The sequence below is a fragment of the Colias eurytheme genome, chromosome 2 (assembly GCF_061535395.1).
Source record: "Colias eurytheme isolate Ceu_HAF_F1 chromosome 2, ilColEury1 Martin Lab GWU primary, whole genome shotgun sequence".
Classification (NCBI taxonomy): Eukaryota; Metazoa; Arthropoda; class Insecta; order Lepidoptera; family Pieridae; genus Colias; species Colias eurytheme.
The window spans coordinates 4460742-4484302 of NC_142981.1; the positions used below are offsets into that span (position 1 = coordinate 4460742).

Genomic DNA, 23561 nt, shown 5'->3' on the forward strand with positions numbered 1-23561 from the left:
TGATACGTTACGTTACTGATACCGGTCAAATGTGGCTACTTGACCACATTTTTTTACTTTTTCTTAGCTAACTTATTTATATTAAACTTTTATTAACATTTTATGATTTGTTCATGTCATGAATGATTTCATCATTCACTTTTACTAGGTATTTCTTTAAAATATATTGAATCTGACATTATTTACAAATAAACGTAATACAGGTCAAGTTGACACTGATGTGGTATCTTGACCTTGCACATCAGTTTTCATAGGTAGATGCTTAACATTCTTGTTTTAGGCTAAGTTGCTATTACTTTTTAATTCTTCGACTTTTTAAATATTGCAGCCCGAAGCTTTACAATAAACTGTTAGGCTCTGGCTACCTGGTCAAGTTGCCACGGGATTTGTAATGATTTCATACAAAGCATTACATGTCAGATAGGGTTGTCACAAACAAGACACAAATTTTAATGAACTATTTATTTATTAAACTAAATTTAATACATATGTATATGTATATTACTTAATACTTATAGGTATTTATTAATAGGTAAGGAAACATTTATTTTTCATTAGAAATATGCTAAATCGTTGTCATCAAAGAGAGTATAAGTATCTGGATTGTCCGAAATTTGCAGCAAATTTATTGATTTTACTATGCAAAACTCGAAACAGATAAAAAAAGGAAAAAATGCAGTCACGTTATTTTTTGTGTCAACCCTAGGCGTAGGTCAAGTTGCCACGCAGCGGTCAATGGCAACTTGACCTAACCTGAGGCATCAATGCCCAAGCAAATATTTCGACAGATGAGCCTAAAGTTGGATAGTTCCCACTGTAAAATCAATCTCTAGGGTTTATTACACAACATATCAAAACTGTACTCACCTGAGATGTGCAGTTTAAGCTCTACAAACATAATAATACTGACACCGGCAAAAGATCCTTAGTCACAGTCACACTTCGATACGTTATATTGCGAGAACCAACAGCGTTACCGCTTTAAAATTAAAGTATGTTGCCAATTAATATTTTAAGAACCTACCAACATCGATACGTTAGGTCAATTTGCTTTCAATTCTACAAAATTTGATATTTTGTTGTTAAACGGAAGGTGTGGTCAAGTTGCCAAGTAAAGGTCAAGTAGCCACATTTGACGGTACGTTAGCAATCCCTGGATTACTAACCAAAGAAAACAATTACCTTTATAATTATACATCTTGAAATTTTATGATCACTAAATTAAGTGAGCAATTTTATAGAGATATCCTCACCTCCTATAGAAAATCTTTATCTTTATTTTGAATCAGATTTTTTTAATCCTTTGGAGAAAATATCTCGTTACTGATTTTATCATTTATGGATTCAAAGATTAGTTTATTTGGCTTAATCCTGTATCGTGAAACATTCACCGGTTTTTACGAATTGTATTCTGAAACACACGTATGGCCTCATGTGATCATGTCTATAGAGTGCACCTGCAATTGTCAATTCCAACATGATACATGAAACAATTAGCTCAATTGGCCAGTTCCTAATATTTCGACCGTGAATTGAGTGGGAGACACGATACATGTCATTTGATATACTACTGTTACAGATATTTCCTTCTTGTCAAATACGACCATGATGGCTAATTTTAATAAAGACGTATCGATTATGCAGTTATGTCCTAAATAGTCGATTGCTGTGTTCCTACTTCACACAAATGAATATGCAGTCAAGAGTAGTACCTACAGTCACCTTCTATAATTCATAAACCTAATCGGTTTAACTAACTTACTAAATTATTGTTACGCATACAACTAGACAACAGGAAAGACCCAAGACACGGTTTTATCCGGTCAATGTAATAATAATAATAAATAACGTTCCCTAGTCTTATAGAGTCCATCAATTAGCAACAAAAAAACTAATAAAATCGTTTAATAACCACACAAGCCTTATGAGGAATTGAGTGCAATTAAACAAAGGTTTTGGAATCCCTTCACTACCACACACATGACCGTTATTGTGTGAATATAAAACAATGCAATCATGCTCTGATGATTCACTTAAAGTTAACAGAGTCAAATTACATTTATGGCATGTTTACGTTTCGGTTTTTCCGCCTTACGGGCTGGCCACGGACACCGGCGGCGCGACCGACGGCGCGACGGGCGGCGCGGCGAGTCGCGCGGCGCGGTAAGCACGCCACGGGCAGTTGCGTTCGCCGCCGCGACCAGTGTAGACGAGGAGACGAGATAGCTTTATCAAAGTTAGCTCGACGTTGTTTGGAGAGTAGCAGCTTTTTTGCTCAAGATTTAATGTTTGGAAGATACAGTGGAGTACACGAATTAAATAGAAATCGTGTTACAGACGGAGAATTCCACCAAAAATATGAAAAATATAGGCATGATGAAAAATTATGTTGCGGGTGGCTAGACTTCCAAATAGCTAGTCTAGCTAGAATTTCTGCAATAAAAGCTTCCGTCTCCATTTTCGCGAAAAAAAAAAACAAACTATTTTAAATTAAGTTCGCTCCGGGAGTAGTCGCCGCGTCTGCCGCTCGACTCCGTGGCCTGCGCCGTAATAACTCATACATTTGTTTCGATCGCTAGTCGTGCCGCGCGATTCGCTCGGGGAAATTCGCCGGTCGTCTCGCTGGTCGCCGCTGCGCGTGGCATGCCCAGTACATTTCCATACATTTGATTCATTCGCAAGACGCGCCGCCAGTCGCGCCGCGCGAATTTTCGCTATAGCGAATTGTCCGTGGCCAGCACGTAAGTGTGTTTTGTAATTATTATTTTTTTTTTTTATTATTATTGACATCTGCGATCAGTCAACGGACTATGAGCAGATATTTTGACAGAATGATTTGGCGATTTGAGAACCAGAACCAGTGCCCTAATTCCCCTTTCTAACGTAGTTCAACATCAACATTAGCTCTTTTCAGACGTTTCCTGGGCTTTAGTTTCAGCAGTTTATTATTTATTTATTTATTTATTCTTTATTGTACATAATATACCAAACATAAATAAGCTATTCTATAATTACAATTAAGGTACAATGAAAACACACGGCACATACGTACTAAAAGGCGGCCTTATTGCTTAAAAGCAATCTCTTCCAGGCAACCCTGATTGGTAAGGAATGTATGCTAGAACGCGACTTGGCGCAAATTCAATTAATAAATTAAGCATTAAAATATAATTAATAAAAACAATATATACAATAATAACAATAAAAATAAAATAAAATAAGTATATAAATTAATATACTTACGTAAATATAATAAACTACTTACATATTTTATAAATATACATACACATAATAATACATAACCTACTAAATACACTACATACAATACGAAAAAATAAACACTATAATATAATCTAAAATAAATATAAGCAACACATTATAGAGATAAGAAATGATTTTTGACAAGAGCTTTAAAACTTTTAACATTTTGCGCCCGCCTAATGGATTCAGGCAGAGCGTTCCAAAGTTGAATAGCGCGAGCAGTGAATGAAGATCCATAGAAATTAGTGCGGCGAACCGGTACAGAAAGAAGCAGAAGATTAGAAGAGCGAAGAGAGAGTGAATTATTTGAACTAAGGTAATTAAATTGAGTTTTAAGATAGCCTGGCGTTTTAGGGTCAAACAGAACACAGTACAGAAGGTTAAGTATGTGGGCATCCCGGCGACGACGGATGGGAAGCCAATTAAGTTTTTTACGAAATTCGGTGACATGATCAAATTTACGTAAGCCAAAAATAAATCTGATGCAGAAATTTTGCACCCTCTCAAGGATGTCTAACTGATACTCAAAAAGATCGGGAAATGAGGAATCGGCATAGTCAAGGAAAGGAAGTAGAAGGGATTGGGCTAACGCAATTTTGGTGGAAATCGGTAGAAAGTTTCGTAAGCGGCGCAAACAGGATGCAGTAGCAAACACTTTTTTTCGAATTTGCTTGATGTGTTCCGACCAGGATAAGTGCTGGTCGAGGTGCAATCCAAGACTTTTAACAGTTTTGCAGATAGGGATGCGAGTACCATCGACCACTACATCCGGCAAACAATCCCAATTAACTTTGTTCATAAGCGGCTTGCTTCCAATTATAATTATTTTAGTTTTTGAGGGGTTTACCTTTAAACCATGTTCCTTGCTCCAATTGACGATGGCTGCGAGATCAGTGTTTGTACGAAAAATCGCTTCAGAAAGTTCAGGCAGGGCCACGTGCGAATATAGTTGGAAATCGTCTGCATACATATGATAAGGAGAAGAAATGTTATTGGAGATGGAGTTAATAAAGATTGAGAATAAGAGAGGAGACAACACGCCACCTTGCGGAACCCCGGCATGAACATTGCTCCAGGAAGAGGTTAGGTTCTCCACTAGAACACGCTGCCGACGTCCCCGCAAGTAACTTTGAAACCAGTCAATAGCCGTTGGAGATATGTTAATAGAGCGTAGCATAGCCAACAATACCTCATGGTCGACGGTGTTAAAAGCATTGCTAAAGTCAAGCAATGAAAGGATTGTCAACTGCTTATTGTCAAAACCCAGGCGTATGTCATCAGTGATTTTAATAAGTGCAGTGGTCGTGCTATGACCTGGGCGGAAACCAGATTGATAGGGGTTAAGGAGATTATGGGAATTAAGGAAGCGACTTAACTGCTCCTGCACCAGCCGTTCTAACACTTTCGACAGGAAAGGAAGAATAGCAATGGGGCGGAAGTCAGAAGCAGAGACAGGATTCATGGTTTTAGGGAGAGGCAAGATATGAGCATCTTTCCAGATAACAGGAAATGTACTCGAGGAAATAGAAAAGTTAAGGATGTGTGTGATGACAGGATTAACGATAGGTAAAATAGGAATAATCATGCTCCGACCAATGCAATCACTACCAACAGCCTTCGAAGTTATAGACAATATGCTCTTCTTAACACCACAATCGGAAAATTGACTTAAAATAAACGGAGGATGGCCAGAAGAAGATAATGAATTAAGAAAACTTAAGGTGCGCGCTTTAGAATTTGTGTTAAAATCCAAGAGAGGATTAGAAAAGTGAGAATTTAGTTCATCAATAGTAACTGTGTCTGGAATGGAATTTTGCGCGGCCTTTCCAATACCGAGGGATTTGAGAAATTTCCACGTTTTGCTTGGGTCGCCGTTTTCGACCGATGTAGAAATGTGACGTCGTTGCGCATCCCTACATAATGTATTGCAGCGATTTCGAATACTCTGATACTTTTCCCGGTTAACATCAGAATCGTGCATCTTTAATTTTGTTTTCGCACGGGCCTTCTTTTTCAAAAGTGATTTCAGTTCAGCCGTCATCCAAGGCGCGGGCAAATGCTTCAACTTGACTGGGCGCAAGGGAGCATGCTTGTCAAATAGGTTCAGAAGTAAAGAGTTAAATAACGCAACCTTCTCGTCAATGGAACCAGCAGAGTAAATGGCTGACCAGTCGGTATCAGCGGCATCTTCACAAAGACGATCTACATCGATTTTACCAAAATTGCGCTGCATAATAATTCTAGGCTTAGATTTAGGAGGCTTTAATTTATAGGAAAGGAAGATTAAATCGTGGAAGGAGAACAAATCAGCTGAGCACTGACCATGCTTAGCGACAAGTTCAGGAGAGGAAACTATGATAAGGTCAAGAAGAGAAGGAGTACAGTTTGGAAGGGAATGGGTAGCGCTAAGAGGAAGGATTTTTAGGTTAAAGGAATCAACGATGGACATTAACTTTTTGCTACGTAGATCATCCTTGAGAAGGCAGGTGTTGAAGTCGCCCATAAATATTATATGTTTATAGGCAGGGGTATGAATATCTAGGAGGTGGTCAAAAGACGAAAAGTAATTAACGGTTAAATTGGGAGAGTAGAAAACACCAAGAAGAATTTTCGTGTTGGATAAGGATACCTCAAGTAAAAGGTGCTCAGCCGCATCAGCAGGTGGAGGTTGAGAAGAGCTACTAATTATGGAAAAAGGAATATGCGAACGTAAATAGATAGCTACTCCACCCCCGGTCCTACCAATGCGGTCATTGCGAATTAATTGGAACCCTGGGAGACTATAAGATAAAGAAGGTAAGCAAGGTTTTAGCCAGGATTCCGAAATTAAAATGGCATGAAGAGAATTACAATCAAAAGAAGCTAATAGTTCGGGAAAGTGAGCCGGGATACTTTGAGCATTGATGTGAACAACGTTAAAGTTCTTAAGACCATTGTCGAAAAGGGAGGGGACATTTAAAGGAGATGATGTACTGTGAAAGCTGTCTTCACCTGATTGCTCTTCGATCGACGAAACTGAAACAAATGTGTCGCTAGAAATGCTGATGTCTAAAGACATCTCTAAATAAAATATAAATAAATAATATATAAAAATACTACAAATAAATAAATAAAATAATAAAAATACATAAATATTTAACAAATATAAAATAAAATAAGCGTAACCAGTAAACACTCCATTACCACCAGTATCGTAAAACATGAGACACTTAAAAATTTACTACAAGATTATTTTAAACCAAAAGTCAAGTATCCAAAACTATAAAATTACAAACAACAATAATTCACAAAGAGAAAAAGCGCGGGAACCTTCGAACGAAGCGGGTGTAATTTTAATTATTGAGCTTAAAATTATTAATTTAATATATGATCAGTGGAGTTTGGTTTTGTATATATAGTTTATAATTGTAGAATTGTATATATTTAATAAATTTTGTATAGTTAGTGTTCATATAGGTAAGTTTTTTTTAATATTTTATGTATAGTATGTAAAAACCAAAAATTCATAAGGTAAGATTCGGTAGATGAACGATCCGCCGGATCCTTATCCCCCAGGGCTGGGTACCCCCGGTCCTGAGGTAGCCAGTTATGTTACTATCACTAATACATGTGTAGATAAAAATTTAATTCTGGAAAATACTCCAAAAAAAAGGCGTCTTAGAAGGAAAGAAAATAATGAATTAAACGAACAAATGTTAACAGAAAATACTTATGTTGATAATAGGCAAAATGAATCTAATATTCAACCTAAAATACTTGATACTAGTTCCATGCAAGATAGTCGATGTGAATATGTAGGTACAGATTCTTATCCTTACATTGTTCATGTTCAGCGAACTGAATCATCACCCGGGGATGGCTCCACATTGCACCCCATAACTTTCGGAAGGTTTTTAAAAAACAATAATATTAAGAATATTGTGTCTGGAAGCATAAAAAAAATAGGCAGAAACCGTTGCATAGTTGCATTTTCTACAGCACAGGATGCAAATGATTTTATCAAAAATAAAAATTTAAGCTCATACAACCTTAATGCAAAAATTCCATTGTTTAATATAACTAGAATTGGTATTGTTAAGGGAATACCAACTGAATGGTCACCTGAAGAAATAAAGGAAAATGTGTCCACCCCAGTAGGCTGCGGTAAAATTATTAAAGTCAGGAGAATAAATTACAAAGTAAATGTTAATAGTACTGTATCTTGGAAGCCAACACAATCAGTTGTTTTGACGTTTGATGGCCAAGTTCTGCCCGAACGTGTATATGTGTGTTATAACTCCCTACCGGTTAACCTATATATTTTCCCTACCATCCAATGCTATCAATGCTGTCGGTATGGTCATACTAAAAATATATGCCGATCTAAACCCAGGTGTTACAAGTGTGGCCAAGACCATTCCGGTGACACTTGTACAGTAGAAGAAGATTGTGCATCATGTTTGTTGTGTTCAGGGTTCCATTATGCAATCAACAAAATCTGTCCAGAGTTTAAACGCCAAAAAGACATTAAAATTAGTATGGCTCAAAAAAACATTTCATATGGTGAGGCAAGTAAACTTTACCCACAAATATCAAAGTCGTATGGGGATGTATTAATATCTTCACCGGCTTATTCATCCCCAAACAGATTAAATGTAAACACTACAAACTCTTCTTACAAAAAAACTTATTTTTTGAAACCAAAATCGCCTCCGAAGATGAACAAGGGTTTTGACAAAATAGCTCACAATACAATTATTAGGGAAGCTCAGATACCTACGCCTGAAAATGGATGTGGTTATCAAGTAGCCCCTAATGAAACTGAAACTTCCCAGATAATGGACATAATTACTTCCCTTATCAACACATTATTAAAGAATAACACCTTAAAACCGTCCAACGTTGCCACTTTATATAAATTAATTGATAGTTTAAGTAGTAATCATGGATTCCAAAATAATACAGTGGAACTGCAGAAGCGTAATACCTAAAAAGTCAGACCTAATTCACATAATAAATAAGCATAATCCTTTTTTAATCGCTCTAAATGAGACTTGGCTAAAACCAAATCTCTTTTTTCGCATTCCAGGCTATATTTGTATTCGTGATGACAGAATTGATGGGTATGGTGGTGCTGCCATACTTATTAAAAAGTCAATTCAATTTAAACGTTTAATATTACCAGCGCACAATAATAAATATGTAAATAGTGTTGGCATTAGCTTAAAAAATAATATTTCAATCATTTCAATATATATATCGTATAATTCAGCATCAACGTTTAATTATTTACAAAATTTAATAAGATCAATTTCTACACCTTTATTGTTGCTTGGTGATTTCAATTCCCATCACCAATATTGGGGAAGTAGTATTACTACTAGTAGTGGTGAGCGACTTTTAGATATTATGGACATGCATAATTTATGTATACTTAACACAGGTGAACCAACGCGACGTACGCGAGCGAATGAAAATCTGAGTGCGGTAGATCTTTCTCTTTGTTCGCCAGGTTTAGCATCATCCATAACATGGCGTCCCTTATCATCTTCATTCGGCAGTGATCACTTCCCGATATTAATGTCAGTTCCCATAGGAAATACTAATAACACAACAAGAAAGCCACGGTTGAAGTACCTATTGAACAATGCTAATTGGGATAAATTTAAAGAAAAGGTTGATCTACGTATTAAAGATCTACCTGAAAGTCAGGCAGGTAATGAAGAGATTTGTTCTGAAAATTTAGCGAAAATATTGATTGAAGCTGCTGATGAAACTTTCCGGCATAAATCTGCTAAAAGTTTTAAAGTTCCTACCCCACCGTGGTGGGATAAAGAATGTAGTGATGCAGTTAAAGAAAGGAAGCGTATGGAAAGAATATATGAAAATGACATGTCTGATGTTAATTTTGAAAACCTCTCTCAAAATATTAACTCTACCCGATCACTTCTCAAAAAGAAAAAACAAGAAGGTTGGAAATCTTTTTGTTCGTCATTATCACCAGATACTTGTTCAAGTGAAGTGTGGAAAAACATCAGACGTTTCCGATCTGCTTTCAGAGAACAAACATCCGTCATTTCTGAGGAATTAGCTCACAAATTTATGGATAATTTAGCTCCATCTACAGCGCCAGAGTACATTGGGAAATCGTTACCTATTATCTCCCCTACAGACCACGATTATAGCTCTCTAATAGTATCTCCGTTTGTTTTAGAGGAACTTAAAGGAGTTCTTTCATGTGTTAAAGATTCCGCGCCGGGTATGGACGGGATTCCATATTCCTTTTTATCTCACCTGTCAGAAATTGGTCTAAAATATTATCTGGACCTCATAAATTTAATTATGAGTTCAGGGAACATTCCGCGATCCTGGAAATTACAAGAAATTATTCCTATTTTAAAGCCCAATAAATCTTCAAGTGACGTATCATCATATAGACCAGTGGCTTTATCATCTGTCCTTTGCAAAATTTCAGAGCATTTAATCAAAAATCGACTGGAGTGGTATTTAGAACACTATAATTTTTTATCGAATAGCCAATACGGATTTCGTAAGGCGAAAAGCGCCATTGATAACATCTCCATACTGACTTCTGATATTAATATTGCTTTTTCGGATAATCAACATGTTGTTGCTGCGTTTGTTGATATTCGCTCAGCATATGACAATGTGGTTATCACAATCCTACAGCAGAAACTTTTCAGACTTGGAATTCCTGACGTTTTGATTAATTTAATCATATGTTTATTAGAAGAGAGATATATTGTTTTGAATATTGATGAATCAGTCCATTTTCAGCGTACCATGAGTAAGGGTCTTCCTCAAGGGTCGGTCTTAAGTCCTCTATTATATAATATTTATACACATGATTTAGCTGATTCGTTTAATAATAGAATTAACACCCTTCAGTATGCTGATGATCTTGTATTATACACTATAGATTCTAGTTTAGATTCAGCTTGTAATTTTTTAAATAAAGGTCTCATCGAGCTTAAGGGCTGGCTAGATAAAAATGGATTGGATGTTTCTGTTGACAAGAGCGTCACTCTGATTTTTACGAGATCGCGAATAGTTCCTAGGGTTGATATTAGTTTTGATGGGAAACGGATCCCACTCCAAAATCATACAAAATTTTTAGGCGTGGTCTTAGATAGCAAAATGTCTGGTACCTTTCACGTTGAGTACATATGCTCAAAATGTGAAAGTATACTTAATTTGTTGAGGTGTCTTTCCGGAGTTTGGTGGGGTGCCCACCCTTTTTGCATGAAATTGGTGTATAATGCTTTGATTCGCAGTATTCTAGATTATGGAACGTTTTTGTTAGAAAGCGGTAACGTAACGGCACTTAAGAAATTAGATCAAATCCAAGCTAAAGCGCTGCGCATTGTGTTAGGTGCAATGAAATCGAGCCCTATTAATGCCCTTCAGATTGAATGTGGAGATCCCCCACTGAAGATCAGAAGGCAATATTTATCTGATAGATTTTTATTTCGTATAATACAATTCACCAACCATCCATTAATAAACAAGTTGAAAATTTTAAACGATCGGATACGTACATCTTCTTTCTGGAAAAATAAATCATTACCTTGTTTAATTATAAGTTACCGAAAACTCATTTCAATGTCATCTAGTATTTTTCAGTCCCCAGTTTTACCTCTGTATGCATATAATTTCAAGTGCCTTTTGATCAAACCAATTATACGGTACAATATAGGAATCAATAAGAATGATATGAATTCAAATGCAAACTTTAGGTTTAATGTCGATAGGGAGTGGCGCAATTGGCATCATATTTTTACGGATGCATCTAAAACCTCGACTGATAGTTGTGTTGGAGTTGGTATATTACATGTTCAATTTAAGATTACACAAAAGATCAAGTTACCGCCGGAGTCTTCAGTCTTCACTGGGGAATGCTTTGGCCTACTAAAAGCAATAGAATATATAATATTAATGAAGCTACATAAATCTGTAATTTTTACTGATTCAATGAGTTCTCTGCAATGCTTAGATAAATATCCTTTCTATAATAAACCATTTTACCCTGTTATTTTTGAAATCAGAAATAAGTTAGCTGAATGCATTAACCTGGGATACTCGGTGACTTTTGCCTGGATCCCAAGTCATTGTGGAATCCAAGGAAACGATAGGGCTGACAGTTTGGCAAAGGATGCGGTGCAATGTGGAGATATGTATCCATACATTAATTACCCTCATGATCTTATGACATTACCGAAGCGATATCTCTTTGAAGCGTGGAATACGGTCTGGGCAGATACTGGGCAGTGTAAGGGAAGGAATTATTATAAAATTCAACCGACAATACCAATAAAGCCTTGGTTTGTTGGTGTTGAAGCAAATAAATTAGTTGTATCTACAATAAGTCGCATGAGAATTGGACATATGTGTATTCCTAGCCATCTAGCCAGAATTGGCGTATTAAATACTGAAGTTTGCGAGTGTGGAGAGGGTGAGGGAAATATAGACCATATATTTTTCTCTTGCTCTTTATACGATCATTCTTCCTTTTATAATTCATTAATTTCCTCAAATGTTCCTCTTCCTACTCGTATGTCATATCTTTTAATGTATCCTAAAAAATATTTTATGAATATATCTATTTTTATATTTAAGAATAACGTCAAATTGTAAGGTTTATTATTTTCCATTTAATCTATTTAGTTTATGTAAAAAATATGTAATAATATAATGTAATTTGTATTGATTTTTCCTAACTCTTCTGATCACCTTGCCTTTATCGTCCTATCGTGGTCCTATCCTATTTTCCCGTGTATGGATTCCCTACCTTTTACTTGACACTGGCAAATAGTCATATCTTCTTGCCATTATAAAAAAAAAAAAAAAAAAAAAAAAAAAATTCACAAAGACATTGCGTTGACATTTGACATTCTTATCACTTGTCATAATATTATGTCAAAAACAGTGTTATCAAAATAAGTACCAACGTGATAGAATAAAAATAATCGAGTACTACCTACAAATTATTACTCAAAGTAGACTAGCTATTTAGTTGCATCATAAAACAATTTAGAGATTAGCCACGGAAGAGAAAACAAAAATACATTATAAATATATTGTATAAATATGATACTACAAGGAAAATTAAGATTGAAGTTAAAAAAAAAAGCACATAAAAATTAGGTACAGCGATTACTTAGCACGGCCAGGTCTCTTCGGTCTAACATTCTGCACCAATTTGGGCCCCTTATGAGTGTTGGAAGTGGATCCAGTCGCACCTGGGGACGAACTTGCATGGTTGGAAGGAATGTTATCCAGATCAGCCATCACAGAGATCCTATGCTTAGCACCGTCAGCACGTTGTACAAAGATGAATCCTTCTTTGGTCCAGCAGTTAGTTATACCAAAGCGAGCCCTTGCTGCCACAAAAACATCATGCCTATCTTTGGTTAGGAACTCGGATAAAGTGAAACCGCTGCCTTTTAAATCAGTTTTAGCATACCAAATGCTATTTCTCATAACAGCATCTTTGAATTTGATGACTATGGGTCTTGGCTTGTCTTTCTTTGAAACACCTAAGCGATGACACCGTGAAATAGCATCCTCTGTCAAGTCAAGATTCTTTAGATGATCCGTCAAGATTTTAATAGCCAGTTTGGAAGGAAACTCCTTGCTATCTTCAGGCACACCGTGGATCAATAGTATTTTTCTACGACTCCGCATCTCCAATTTATTGTACTGATTAGATAAAAATGTAATTTGAGTTTGTAAGGTCTTGAGGGACGATAGCACAAAAGACTGGAATGCGTTGAATTCAGCAGCTAATTTGGATGTTGGGCTATTAGAGGCAGGTTGTGAATTATTGCTGCTAATATTCTGCAGATCCCGTTGAAACTCAGCCATCTTCTTATTAAATGTAGCAGTCATTTCCATCATGGAGTGTTGAACAGAGTCCATAGTGAAGTGAAATCAAGTGATGGTGAATTTTAAGTGATAGAGAGGTGAAATAAATATATGGAGAGGACACTGGCAGGTAAAGGCTTTAAACTAGCACATAAAAATATAAAGTAAACTCTAAAAATAAATAAAAATTGAATTTAGAATATCAGAGACAGCAAAAATACGTTATTTTCTTTTGTGCGCCTACCCGCGAAAAAAACCAGTTGCTGGGAGAGCGGATTAGGATGCATTACAAGTCTTTGCTTATGCTTCTTGAGGTATTTTGTAGCTTCCTCCTTAATTGTAGGCATTTCTAAGTACTCATGAATTTCAGAGTTGCGAGTGAACCATGGAGCTGCTGTGAGCACTCTTAGGATTTTGTTTTGCACCCTTTGCATACACTTTGTTTTGTAATTATAAAAATAAAAATCTTAATTTATGAAATATGTTTTACGTTTTATATCTATTTTCAACAATCAACCATAATCCAAAATTTAAAATAAACTATATATGTATAGTAAAATGCTTTCGCGTTTCACTTACACTGGAAGCGCAGCGCGTGGGCCGATGGTAGCGAACTTTCTTCAAGTAGACCGTGTAAATAGCGCCATCTACTCGCTCCTCGCCCCACAACCGCCATGTTGGCTGCTGGAAAAAAACACAATCTCATTACTTTAACGAATCAATTATTGAATCAATGTCCATATCAATGTTTAATGGAGAAGTGATGTATTTCCAAACGAAATCTAACTTCCTAACTAATATTATAAATGCGCCTCACTCTGTCTGTCTGTCTCTTCGATATAGGATACCTAGTAGTACATACATAGTTTTATCCCGGAAAGCTCACGGGAAAGGAAACTATGCGAGATTTTTTTACGCGAGGAAATCTGCTGGTGGAAAGCTGCTAGTAGGTATAATTTAAAGGTGTGAATTACTTCTTCTTTTATTTATCTAAAAAATAAGATCATTTATCTATCAGAACAATTTTATTAATTACTAGCGGTCCGCCCCGGCTTCGCCCGTGGTTCATATTTACGTTTTCTCTACATAAAAACCATCCTCGTACTTCAAGGAATATAATAAAAAAAGAATTATCGAAATCGGTTCAGCCATTCTCGAGTTATGCGCTTACCAACACATTTTGCGATTCATTTTTATATATAAGACTAGCGGTCCGCCCCGGCTTCGCCCGTGGTACATGTTTACGTTTTCTCTACATAAGAACCATCCTCGTACTTCAAGGAATATATTAAAAAAAGAATTATCGAAATCGGTTCAGCCGTTCTCGAGTTATGCGCTTACCAACACATTTTGCGATTCATTTTTATATATAAGATAAAGGGTGTGATATTATTAACGAAAGTTAATTTTAGAAGTTATTTAAAAAATAAAATATACCTAATGTCTTACTAATTTCATTTAAAAAATTTCAACGTTTTCACTTCATAGTATAAAACAAATTCTGTCCGTCCATATCTATGTATTTTTGAAACTGCGCATCAGATTTCGATGAGTTTTTTTAATAGACATATTGGTTCTTATAATTAATACTAGTTACCTATTTAATGATTACCAAAATAAAAAAGGCAAATGTAAACAAATGTCTTGAATATATCAATTCCTGAAATATGAGCCTCATAAGTACATAATTTTTTTTTAATCAATGTTGAACTTTTCTGTACATTATTTTTAAAGTTTTATTTGTCTTTTCAAGAAAATAGTATTTATGTGCTTCCTTAGTAGTTAGTTACTCAGCGCTCTTGTAAAGTTGTAGAAGAATATAATATATTTTCCTCCTAGGTATTACACGATTACATAGGTGAATTTATTCATCATATGCAAAAAGAACTTAAACATTCAACTTATTACCTTGATTTTACATATATTTGAAGCTATTATATAATCGCAAATTAAATTACGTGTACCGATTACCACTATGATATAAATGTGTACTGTTGCATTACACTTAGATATTAATTCGTATGTGCAATGCATACCTAGTAGATAACAAAGGTATGTATATGTTGGCAACAATTAGATACGCTATTATCTTACATAATCGTCATCAATGACATCAGACAACAGTAGCTGCTCGGCTTTACTGACGCCGCATATTCTCCACATGGCCCATGTCGTCACGGCCGACGTCAGTTATCTCAGCTGTACATCGCGTTTACTTTCACTATCGCACCGCAAAACAATACACATGCAAATCTAATAAATAGTAATTGGATTAAACGTCGGACATAAGTCTGCGAACGTGCGTGACGCGGGTGAAATCGGAGTCGCGCGGCACACTTGCAGAAGATATCCGGCTCGGCGAGTTTCCTCCCGCTAAATACACGATCCACTACTATGCGATATCTCCGTCCAGCTATCACCTTTGACACTCGAAGCGCTTCTGCGTTTCATTACTTACTAACGCACGATTGTTACCGTTTCGTCACACACACTGAAACCATGATTAATGTGGAGCAAATAACTTTGAATTGAACTCTGTGCGCATTATCCTGTTAAAGTCACATTGCAGTATCGACTGTTTACTTCACAAACAATCAAAAGCCAATTTGAGGAAAATGCTAATACATTGCCTATTCTTATTAAATTTATTGCAGTAACAGTGCGCAAACTCAGTGAAATTTTTCTTTTTGAAAAATAAACCGTACACAATAGTAGTAGGCAACTGTATCGCGGTCGCATAAAGACTGCTCTCTCGTAGAGAGATCGCGTGAAAAACACCGATAGAGCACGTCAATGACGTGTCTATGTGTTAATTGCATAAATATAGCACATGAATACACTTCTTGTTATGAATTATTTACTTAGTAACGTAAACTGAGTCAAGTTAAGGATAAGCACATAAAGATTATGAAATTAATAGTCCTTGTTTAAATGTTTACGTATTTTCCATGGATCTTTTCCGTTTTTTATATATCTTGTTTTCGATTAGGAACAATAAAGAACTTAAGATTATTATGAATGCCAATGACATACTGCATAGCAAAAAACTATTGATAGATCGCGTTTCTAATACTGCATTTAAAATGATATTATGCAATATTGGATACTACCGGTAGAGCTTGCATAACGAGTCGGTCGCGTGTTTCCTTTACTTTCAAGTTACAAACCAATGCTTATCGACAATACCTTCTATTAAAACACAACAGGTGGTTTTAACGGTTAGAACAATAAGTGCTTGGTACCGAAACAAAATAATGGAAACAGGTCAACAGAACGGAACATAGTTAACAACAAAACGCAAATACTTCATTAATCTACTTCTACTTGTACGATAAAATAAAATATTAATAAAAGCTTTTCATTAAAAGATAAAATTCATTCTATGTATTTCATTAAATTAAGTGAGTGCGTCAATATCTATATTTATAATTAATTAATTTCATTTTATAATTTGATATTGAAAAAACAATTTATAAGCAATTTGAACTGTCAAGCCTTCTTAAGTTCTACTTAATTTTATAGCTAGCTTTTGAGCGATAGTTTTGTATTTGACGTTTATACTAAATAATTAAAATTTAAAAACAAATCCAAATAATGAACCAATATTTATTTCATTTATTTGACTTTACAATCCAATTCCTTTAATTTAAAAAGTATAGGTAGGTATGCATCTACTATTTTTACTTGACACAGCGCCAGCAGCCTCGGCGACGCCATTGGCTGACCTCTGATGACCCCACGAACAATAAAATAAGTCATGCGAATAACAGGGTAAATACATAATGAGCTTAGTGTTTTACGCCGATTGATGAAATTTGAGACCAATGACGTTCAACGTAAACGTTGAAGATAATTTAATTAGCCACAAAATCTAACCAAGATTGTCAGAAACTTTCGAGTATAAATGCATAGGTATATAATATCTTCCTACAAGAGGAAACACAATTTACAATATAAATTACTATAAGAGGAGATTAGTTTTTTTTATATAATTGAGAAAGTTTGCGCACTAAATACAAAATAGAATACAATATGAGTAATTTCAGCAAATAAACATCATACTGACTCATATTTGTTGAGGATGTTATTGAGGTACCGTGAATAAATATCGATCGAGCATGAATGCGGCAGCAGTCCGTACTTTATAGACCTAAAAATAGAACAGATGTCATACAATTTACGCTATCTGACTCGTACATTTCCCCTGCAACCTATTTTTCAGTTTCATCGCCAAAAAAGACATGGTTTTCCTCCGTTTGAAGGGCAAAAAGAAGTATAACTTAGATGATACACATAACTACGTTTCTATTTTGTTATAGGTAATCGCATAATCTACCTAGTAATAGTAATAAATAGGTAATGATTTCTAACAAAAATATACTTATATGTATTTGTATATGCAGAATAATGTAAAACATAAAATATAACTTTTTGTTTTAAACATCTTCTAAGCAAAACGGCGGCGGCTCCCGGAAAGAAAGTAAGGTTATAAAAAGAACACGTTTTCACTTTGAGTTACACGATAAAATAACATGCTAATGTGAATTTTATGCAATTAAACAAATTTTATGTATAGTCACATCGTGTAAAATATAATATTCTCATATCTAGTTAGTGATATAACATAATACAAAATGTTGAAATTTATGGGTAGGCAAGTAACATAGTTGTAGATACGATCGACTTAAGTACTTCATGACAATCTAAAGGTCGTCGTTCCAAAAATGACATACGCGTTACTAAGTACCGTATGCAACCATATATTTATTTGTTGAAGGCAATTTAGCTAAGGACGACTAGAGACTGTCAGGCAGTAAGCATGACGGATGCGCTTGGTCGCTTTCGGGCCCTTCCTTTGGCACGATATCCAAAGCCTCTGCGAACTACTACCGTGAACCGAATAAATAATGGAACTTTTGTTATACGGGTGCAATATCCTAGAAGTTATCTTTGAATACTTAACTTATAAGTCAATTTTATAATGGTTTGCAATAGAAACTGCTGATATATTGTTTTAACTTTTTCTAATTTTCAGAGGGAATCCAAAAGTTTCAGTTTGTTCGGGCCATAAAACCAAAAATATCAAATTCTACAGCCCTCATGTTTAATAATAGTCAAAGGGGCCAAATACTAGTAATATCTATTCAATAAATAATTATAATTTTTTTAATGTCGATTCTTACAAGATTCAGATTACCGCTGCAGCTGGCGCGGCGTTAATTAGATCAGATAGTTTCACATTAATGCAACACTTATTGCTTCCTACATCCTGAGCTTATTTCCTTTCACCAGAGCGGGAGATAGTTCATTAATTATAATAATTTAGTAAAATGTAAGACATAAGGAACTGTTACATTTAAAATTTCCACCTCAATCTGATTAAGTTATGTTTTATGTAGTATACACCTTTTTTATAATTTTATATTATGATACAAGCGGTCCGCCCCGGCTTCGCCCGTGGTACATATTATGAAAAATAGATGTTGGCCGATTCTCAGACTTACCCGATATGCACAGAAAATTTCATGAGAATCGGTCCACCCGTTTCGGAGGAGTATGCAGACTAACATTGTGACACGAGAATTTTATATATTATAAGATTTATTTTAATTTATATAAAGTAATCCAATAACTAATAGTGCAAACAGCTGAGACAGCACAGACGCGGTCGACGACCCTAGACCTCTGAAATCGATAATACAGCAAGCAATGGCAACGTCCTGAACGGTCTCTAATTAAGGTGATCTCTCATTGGTTTAGTAAATAATGAAGATTAGTGCTACCTAATACTTCAAACATTCTCCCCATAACGTTAATAAGCCTCAAAGGTTTCGTTTAATCCTGTATTATTTGTGACGTCTGAAATTAAATATACATACTAATAATAATAAATATAACTAATCGCATCATGCTTAATGAAATTAAGGTATTATCTATTAATTCAGCTCTCGATGAAGCAGCAAAAAAGGGGCATTTGTTATAAAAGCATAATAATACTTTTTGTAACTTAAATCTATTCAAAGATTTAAGGGTGCGTATAAAGCAAAATTACCAATCTTCTATTAGATGATACGTGTAATATTCAAGACCAAATCTAAATAATAAAATATATATCAAACTAGATAATATGTTCAACGATTCTGTTTAATCAAAAACATAAAATATTAAAATTCACTCGATAAAAAAAAATCACCAAGTTAGCTCTAATTTTCACACTTTTACGTTTTCTACTTGACATGGTAATACTTATTATGATTTTTTTTTCATAAACAATTATATTAAAACATTTGCAAGATATTTGTCAGAGCATTTTGTGTAATTACTTTTAGTTTTGGTTTTATCTGCGATAAACCACTTTTGGCGCTCTTTTTTTCTCGAGATAAACGTTTGGTTTTGTCACGATAAAAGTAAAAGTTTTTATCGAGTCAATTTTAATATTTTATCTTTTTGATTGAACAGAATCGTTGAACATATCATCTAGTTTGATATATATTTTATTTTTTAGATTTGGTCTTGAATATTACACGTATCATCTAATAGAAGATTGGTAATTTTGCTTTATACGCACCCTTAATAAAAAAAACTACACAATAATTAATCGTCCCTAATTCAGCAAAAAAAAATAAACTACTATTTTCTGTATGTTACACATTATCCACTGCGACGAAATTAATACCCATAGGTATAGGCCCAACTAAAAACACCAATGAATTGCTAGATTTTAAATATACTGCACATACGATGGGGCTAGATATAAGATATACTTGGTTCGATAGATAATATATGTATCACACACAGACAGCTGACGCTTTCGGAATTACTGTCGAGGTTTCATTGACAATAATGTGCTCACTGTTCAGGGACAGAGTGCTCTTGACCTGTTAATCCGACGAATCAATACATTCGTGGCAAAATTACATTACAACAGTTAAAAGTAGGAAGGAATACATATTATAATCTATAAACCTAGTTTTACTTTTATTATATCGCTGAAATACGGTGATTTTATGTGTATTCGTTTTATGGAGGGCGCGTACTTTTGGAATTTTACAGGATCTGCCTACTTATTTCTTTCAACTTCATTCAAAGTAATTACAAAATAAAAGAAAAATAGTCAACTGGACACGGGGCACAGTTGATTCAGAGGTAAGTTGTTGAATTACTTACGTAGTGTTTCAGCAGTGATTAGTCATTAGGTAAATATGTGCTGTGTACATTTTTAAACCCCACGTCAATTAATTGTAAAATTTAAAGATATATTGCCTATATGATAATTTGAGTATTGGATGATCGTTTTATCAAGTTGTCTCTAGGTAGACTGTTGCTGCGCTATAGTTGAGTATCTACTTGATCATCAATGAAAAATGATCGAAACTCGGGGGACATCGAATGCGACATATTGCTTATCGATTGTGACCGAAACAAGGGCACACCGCACAGCTAATAAATAACATGCACAACGAAAAATTGTAGGTAAACATAAAAAATACAACTTGTAAAAATACAATAAATTTAATGTTCGTAACACGCATTATTAACTTTGCAAGTAGAATTTAGTTTTGGATGGCTTTTTAAATTTTCATGCTTTACAATTTACAGTATTAGGTATATCGGTTGTATAGACATAAGATGCCTTACCATGCCATGTATGTAGGTAACTGCATAATTAAAAATTGCTCAGTCGTTTTCCTGCTTCAACGTTTTTAATAGAATTTTAAACATTTTTCCCTCGTATTTTTTAAAGTCTATAAAAATGGGCATACAAAGGATAGTCCTTACTGAAAGTACACTCTAAAGCCCTTAAAACGGCGCATGCAAAACCTGAGAGGGTTTCCTTGTTATAAGGAAAAGGTTATTTAGAAATTGCTTTCCGCACAAATGAAGAAGATTTGGTTAGGTTACAATATTTTTAAATTAGAAACTTTATAAAGGCGCTATAAAACGATCGTAAGATTTGAATTTAATATTCAATTATATTTGGAGACTTCGTATAAGTCAGTATAAGTTTTAACCTTTCTATTATTTTGCAGCAATGCATAGTAGAGGGTGGTAGAGGCTTGCGTTTAACAAACATCAAATAATGTTTAACATACCTACTTGTCCGCTTGAAAGCCTCGACCTACTGTAATTACACGCACGTCATTTGTTGATCACATGTCTAATATGAAAAAACATATTAGATTTAGCAGTAAAAGATCTAGCAAGTAGCAAATCTATACCAATGTTGTGGCGATTAGGTTAAGCTTATATTATCATTTATCTATACAATATATCTAATAAATATTAGTACTCTGTAGTATACAGTCAAAACTTGTTGCCGGTCAAAACCACTATTGTGGGCAAAAATCAAATGAAATGGAGCTTGTACATTTTTTGTGTATGTATTTTGAGTTAGAACTCTCGCAATACATCAGTCAAATTGCATTACTGGATTTAAAAAATAATCCTGTTCCGTTCAGATAGAGACAAACATTGTAAAAAGGTTGCTTTGTGTTTATTAGTTTTAATGTGGATGTAATCAAATTACTTAATTGAAATAACAAACACATTGCTTATATATATTCAGTCGGTTACATGCGGAACCATGTTAAGATGCAGGCCTGAATTCTTTCACATAATTCATGCCTTGACCTGCATCGTTAACTACCTGCCTGCCACAGGCCACTAGTACCGCGTACATTGATGAGTTTCAACTAGGCAGTCAAATGGAATATTATTCTATCCCATTCGTCCTTTTACCAAAAGGTAAATAGTTATTAGTATGTAGGTATGAAAGGAAAGAATAAATGTTATTTATACAGTGCTGAATTAATAAGATTTGCAATAAGTGTGGTAAAACAAAAATATACAATTTATTTCACGGTTATATTAGTTTATTTATTTTCAATGGGTTTTCTAATAAATACATCATATTGCTGTTTATAAACCACAAACGATTGATATGCTATCATATGACTATTCGCTTTATTGTGGTTGTTTATGTGTGATTCAGAAACTTTACTATTTGTCATAATCTACAATATTCAATGATTAGTCACCAAAAGGAAATATAATGTACTTCATCAATTTTTATGATGAAAATCATTCACACATCATATTGCCTTGTTGTATGTTTTCCACGAACACTGTTTATCAATCATCAAACGAAGGAGTTGATAGTGTAATGTCGGTGAGCACCAGAACGAGCCGCAACTAACCTTGACGTACCACCTCGTCTGCGACTTGCGATGCCTGGTGCGGCGGCGCTCTGCACTGCGCTGCTCGCGTGCCGGCGACCGGAGAGCGTGGCACTTCGCCGCGAGGGCCTTGGTGCGCTCCGACAGCGAGTGCCGCAGCTCTCCCCCCGCACACCCCCGCACCAGCATCGTTCATCCACCAGCCCCCTTCACTGACTTATCATCCGGCCCGTTATCACTGCTCATGTCTTTTATCACACACTCAATATTTACCGCAAACGATACACCGCTCGCGCTGCACTATGTCACACGAAGCAGGTAATGCCAAGCGACGGAAATATGGTGCTCTAATTTATTAACAAAAATTAAAATACCAGTTTTTTATGTACGGTCAAACAGGTGTACATTTACAGATACATAACATTAGTTGACATGGCGACCAAAATGTTATAAAATGTAACTCTTATCTGATTCGTTACTGAAACGACTAAATTTCTGGTTAGTATGGTATATATGCCATTGCCTATGGTTTGACACAATTGGTGCCCTCACCTACAAGAGTGCCCGATGTGAAGGATCATTTGCCTTCCCTGTTAGACCTTATGCTGACTTCCCACCCTGAAGGCTATCAGGTTAGTGTCGATGCACCCATCGGCTCGTCAGACCATTGCCTAGTGCGGTGTGAAGTGCCAATAACGTTCTATCACCGCCCTTGTGCGAGTTCTCGTCACTTATGGCACTTCAAGTCAGCAGACTGGGATGGGATGCGCACATTCTTTTCTTCGTATCCCTGGGGCAGGGTTTGCTTCTCAGAAAATGATCCTAGCACTTGTGCAGAATCTGTCACTGATGTCTTGCTGCAGGGCATGGAACTCTTTGTTCCTAGCTCTAAGGTGCCCATCGGTGGCAAATCAAAGCCCTGGTTTGGTGGTTCCTGTAAAGCGGCTGCTCGCTGGAAACAGGAATGCTACCAGGCCTGGGTTACAGGATTAGCGGCTAGAGACACAAATTCCAGTACCCTCAAAAAGAAGTTGAACTCTGCCTCAAGGTCATTCAAAAGAGCAATTGCAAAAGCGAAGTCGGAGTATATTGCCAAACTAGGTGATAAACTAGCCCACCTTCCTTCTGGAACAAAAGCTTTTTGGGCTCTCGCCAAAGCCGTTCAAGGCAATTTCTGTCGCCCATCTTTTCCATCTTTACACATGGGAAATGACCGGTTGGCACACACTGCAAAAGAGAAAGCCGATCTTCTGGGCTCTC

The 23561-nt window shown here is 35.5% G+C and overlaps 3 protein-coding genes across 8 annotated transcripts in view; 1 reads left to right on the top strand and 2 right to left on the bottom strand.

The window, feature by feature from the left end:
* The window catches only part of Rgl (Ral guanine nucleotide dissociation stimulator-like), a 43570-nt gene that overhangs the window by 5301 nt on the left and 14708 nt on the right, over positions 1–23561 (bottom strand). Inside the window, exons 2-3 of one of the 6 annotated variants that reach the window (XM_090111851.1) lie at positions 22323–22601; positions 13705–13809 (exon numbers count right to left, since the gene is read on the bottom strand). In XM_090111851.1, coding sequence (XP_089967977.1) covers positions 13705–13809; positions 22323–22490 — 273 coding nt within the window. In that variant the 5' untranslated portion in view covers positions 22491–22601. Of the gene's footprint in view, positions 1–13704; positions 13810–15219; positions 15855–22322; positions 22649–23561 lie in introns of those variants that run through there. The other 5 variants (XM_090111841.1, XM_090111868.1, XM_090111859.1 and 2 more) reach the window with 5 other exon arrangements.
* Positions 6943–8325, top strand: LOC149910254 (uncharacterized). The gene has a single exon (XM_090107611.1). The coding sequence runs from the start codon at positions 6954–6956 to the stop codon at positions 8229–8231; it is 1278 nt and encodes a 425-aa protein (XP_089963737.1). The 5' UTR covers positions 6943–6953; the 3' UTR covers positions 8232–8325.
* On the bottom strand, positions 12415–13179 carry LOC149910255 (uncharacterized). Its single transcript, XM_090107621.1, has one exon. It carries the CDS (start codon positions 13177–13179, stop codon positions 12415–12417), a length of 765 nt encoding a protein of 254 aa, XP_089963747.1.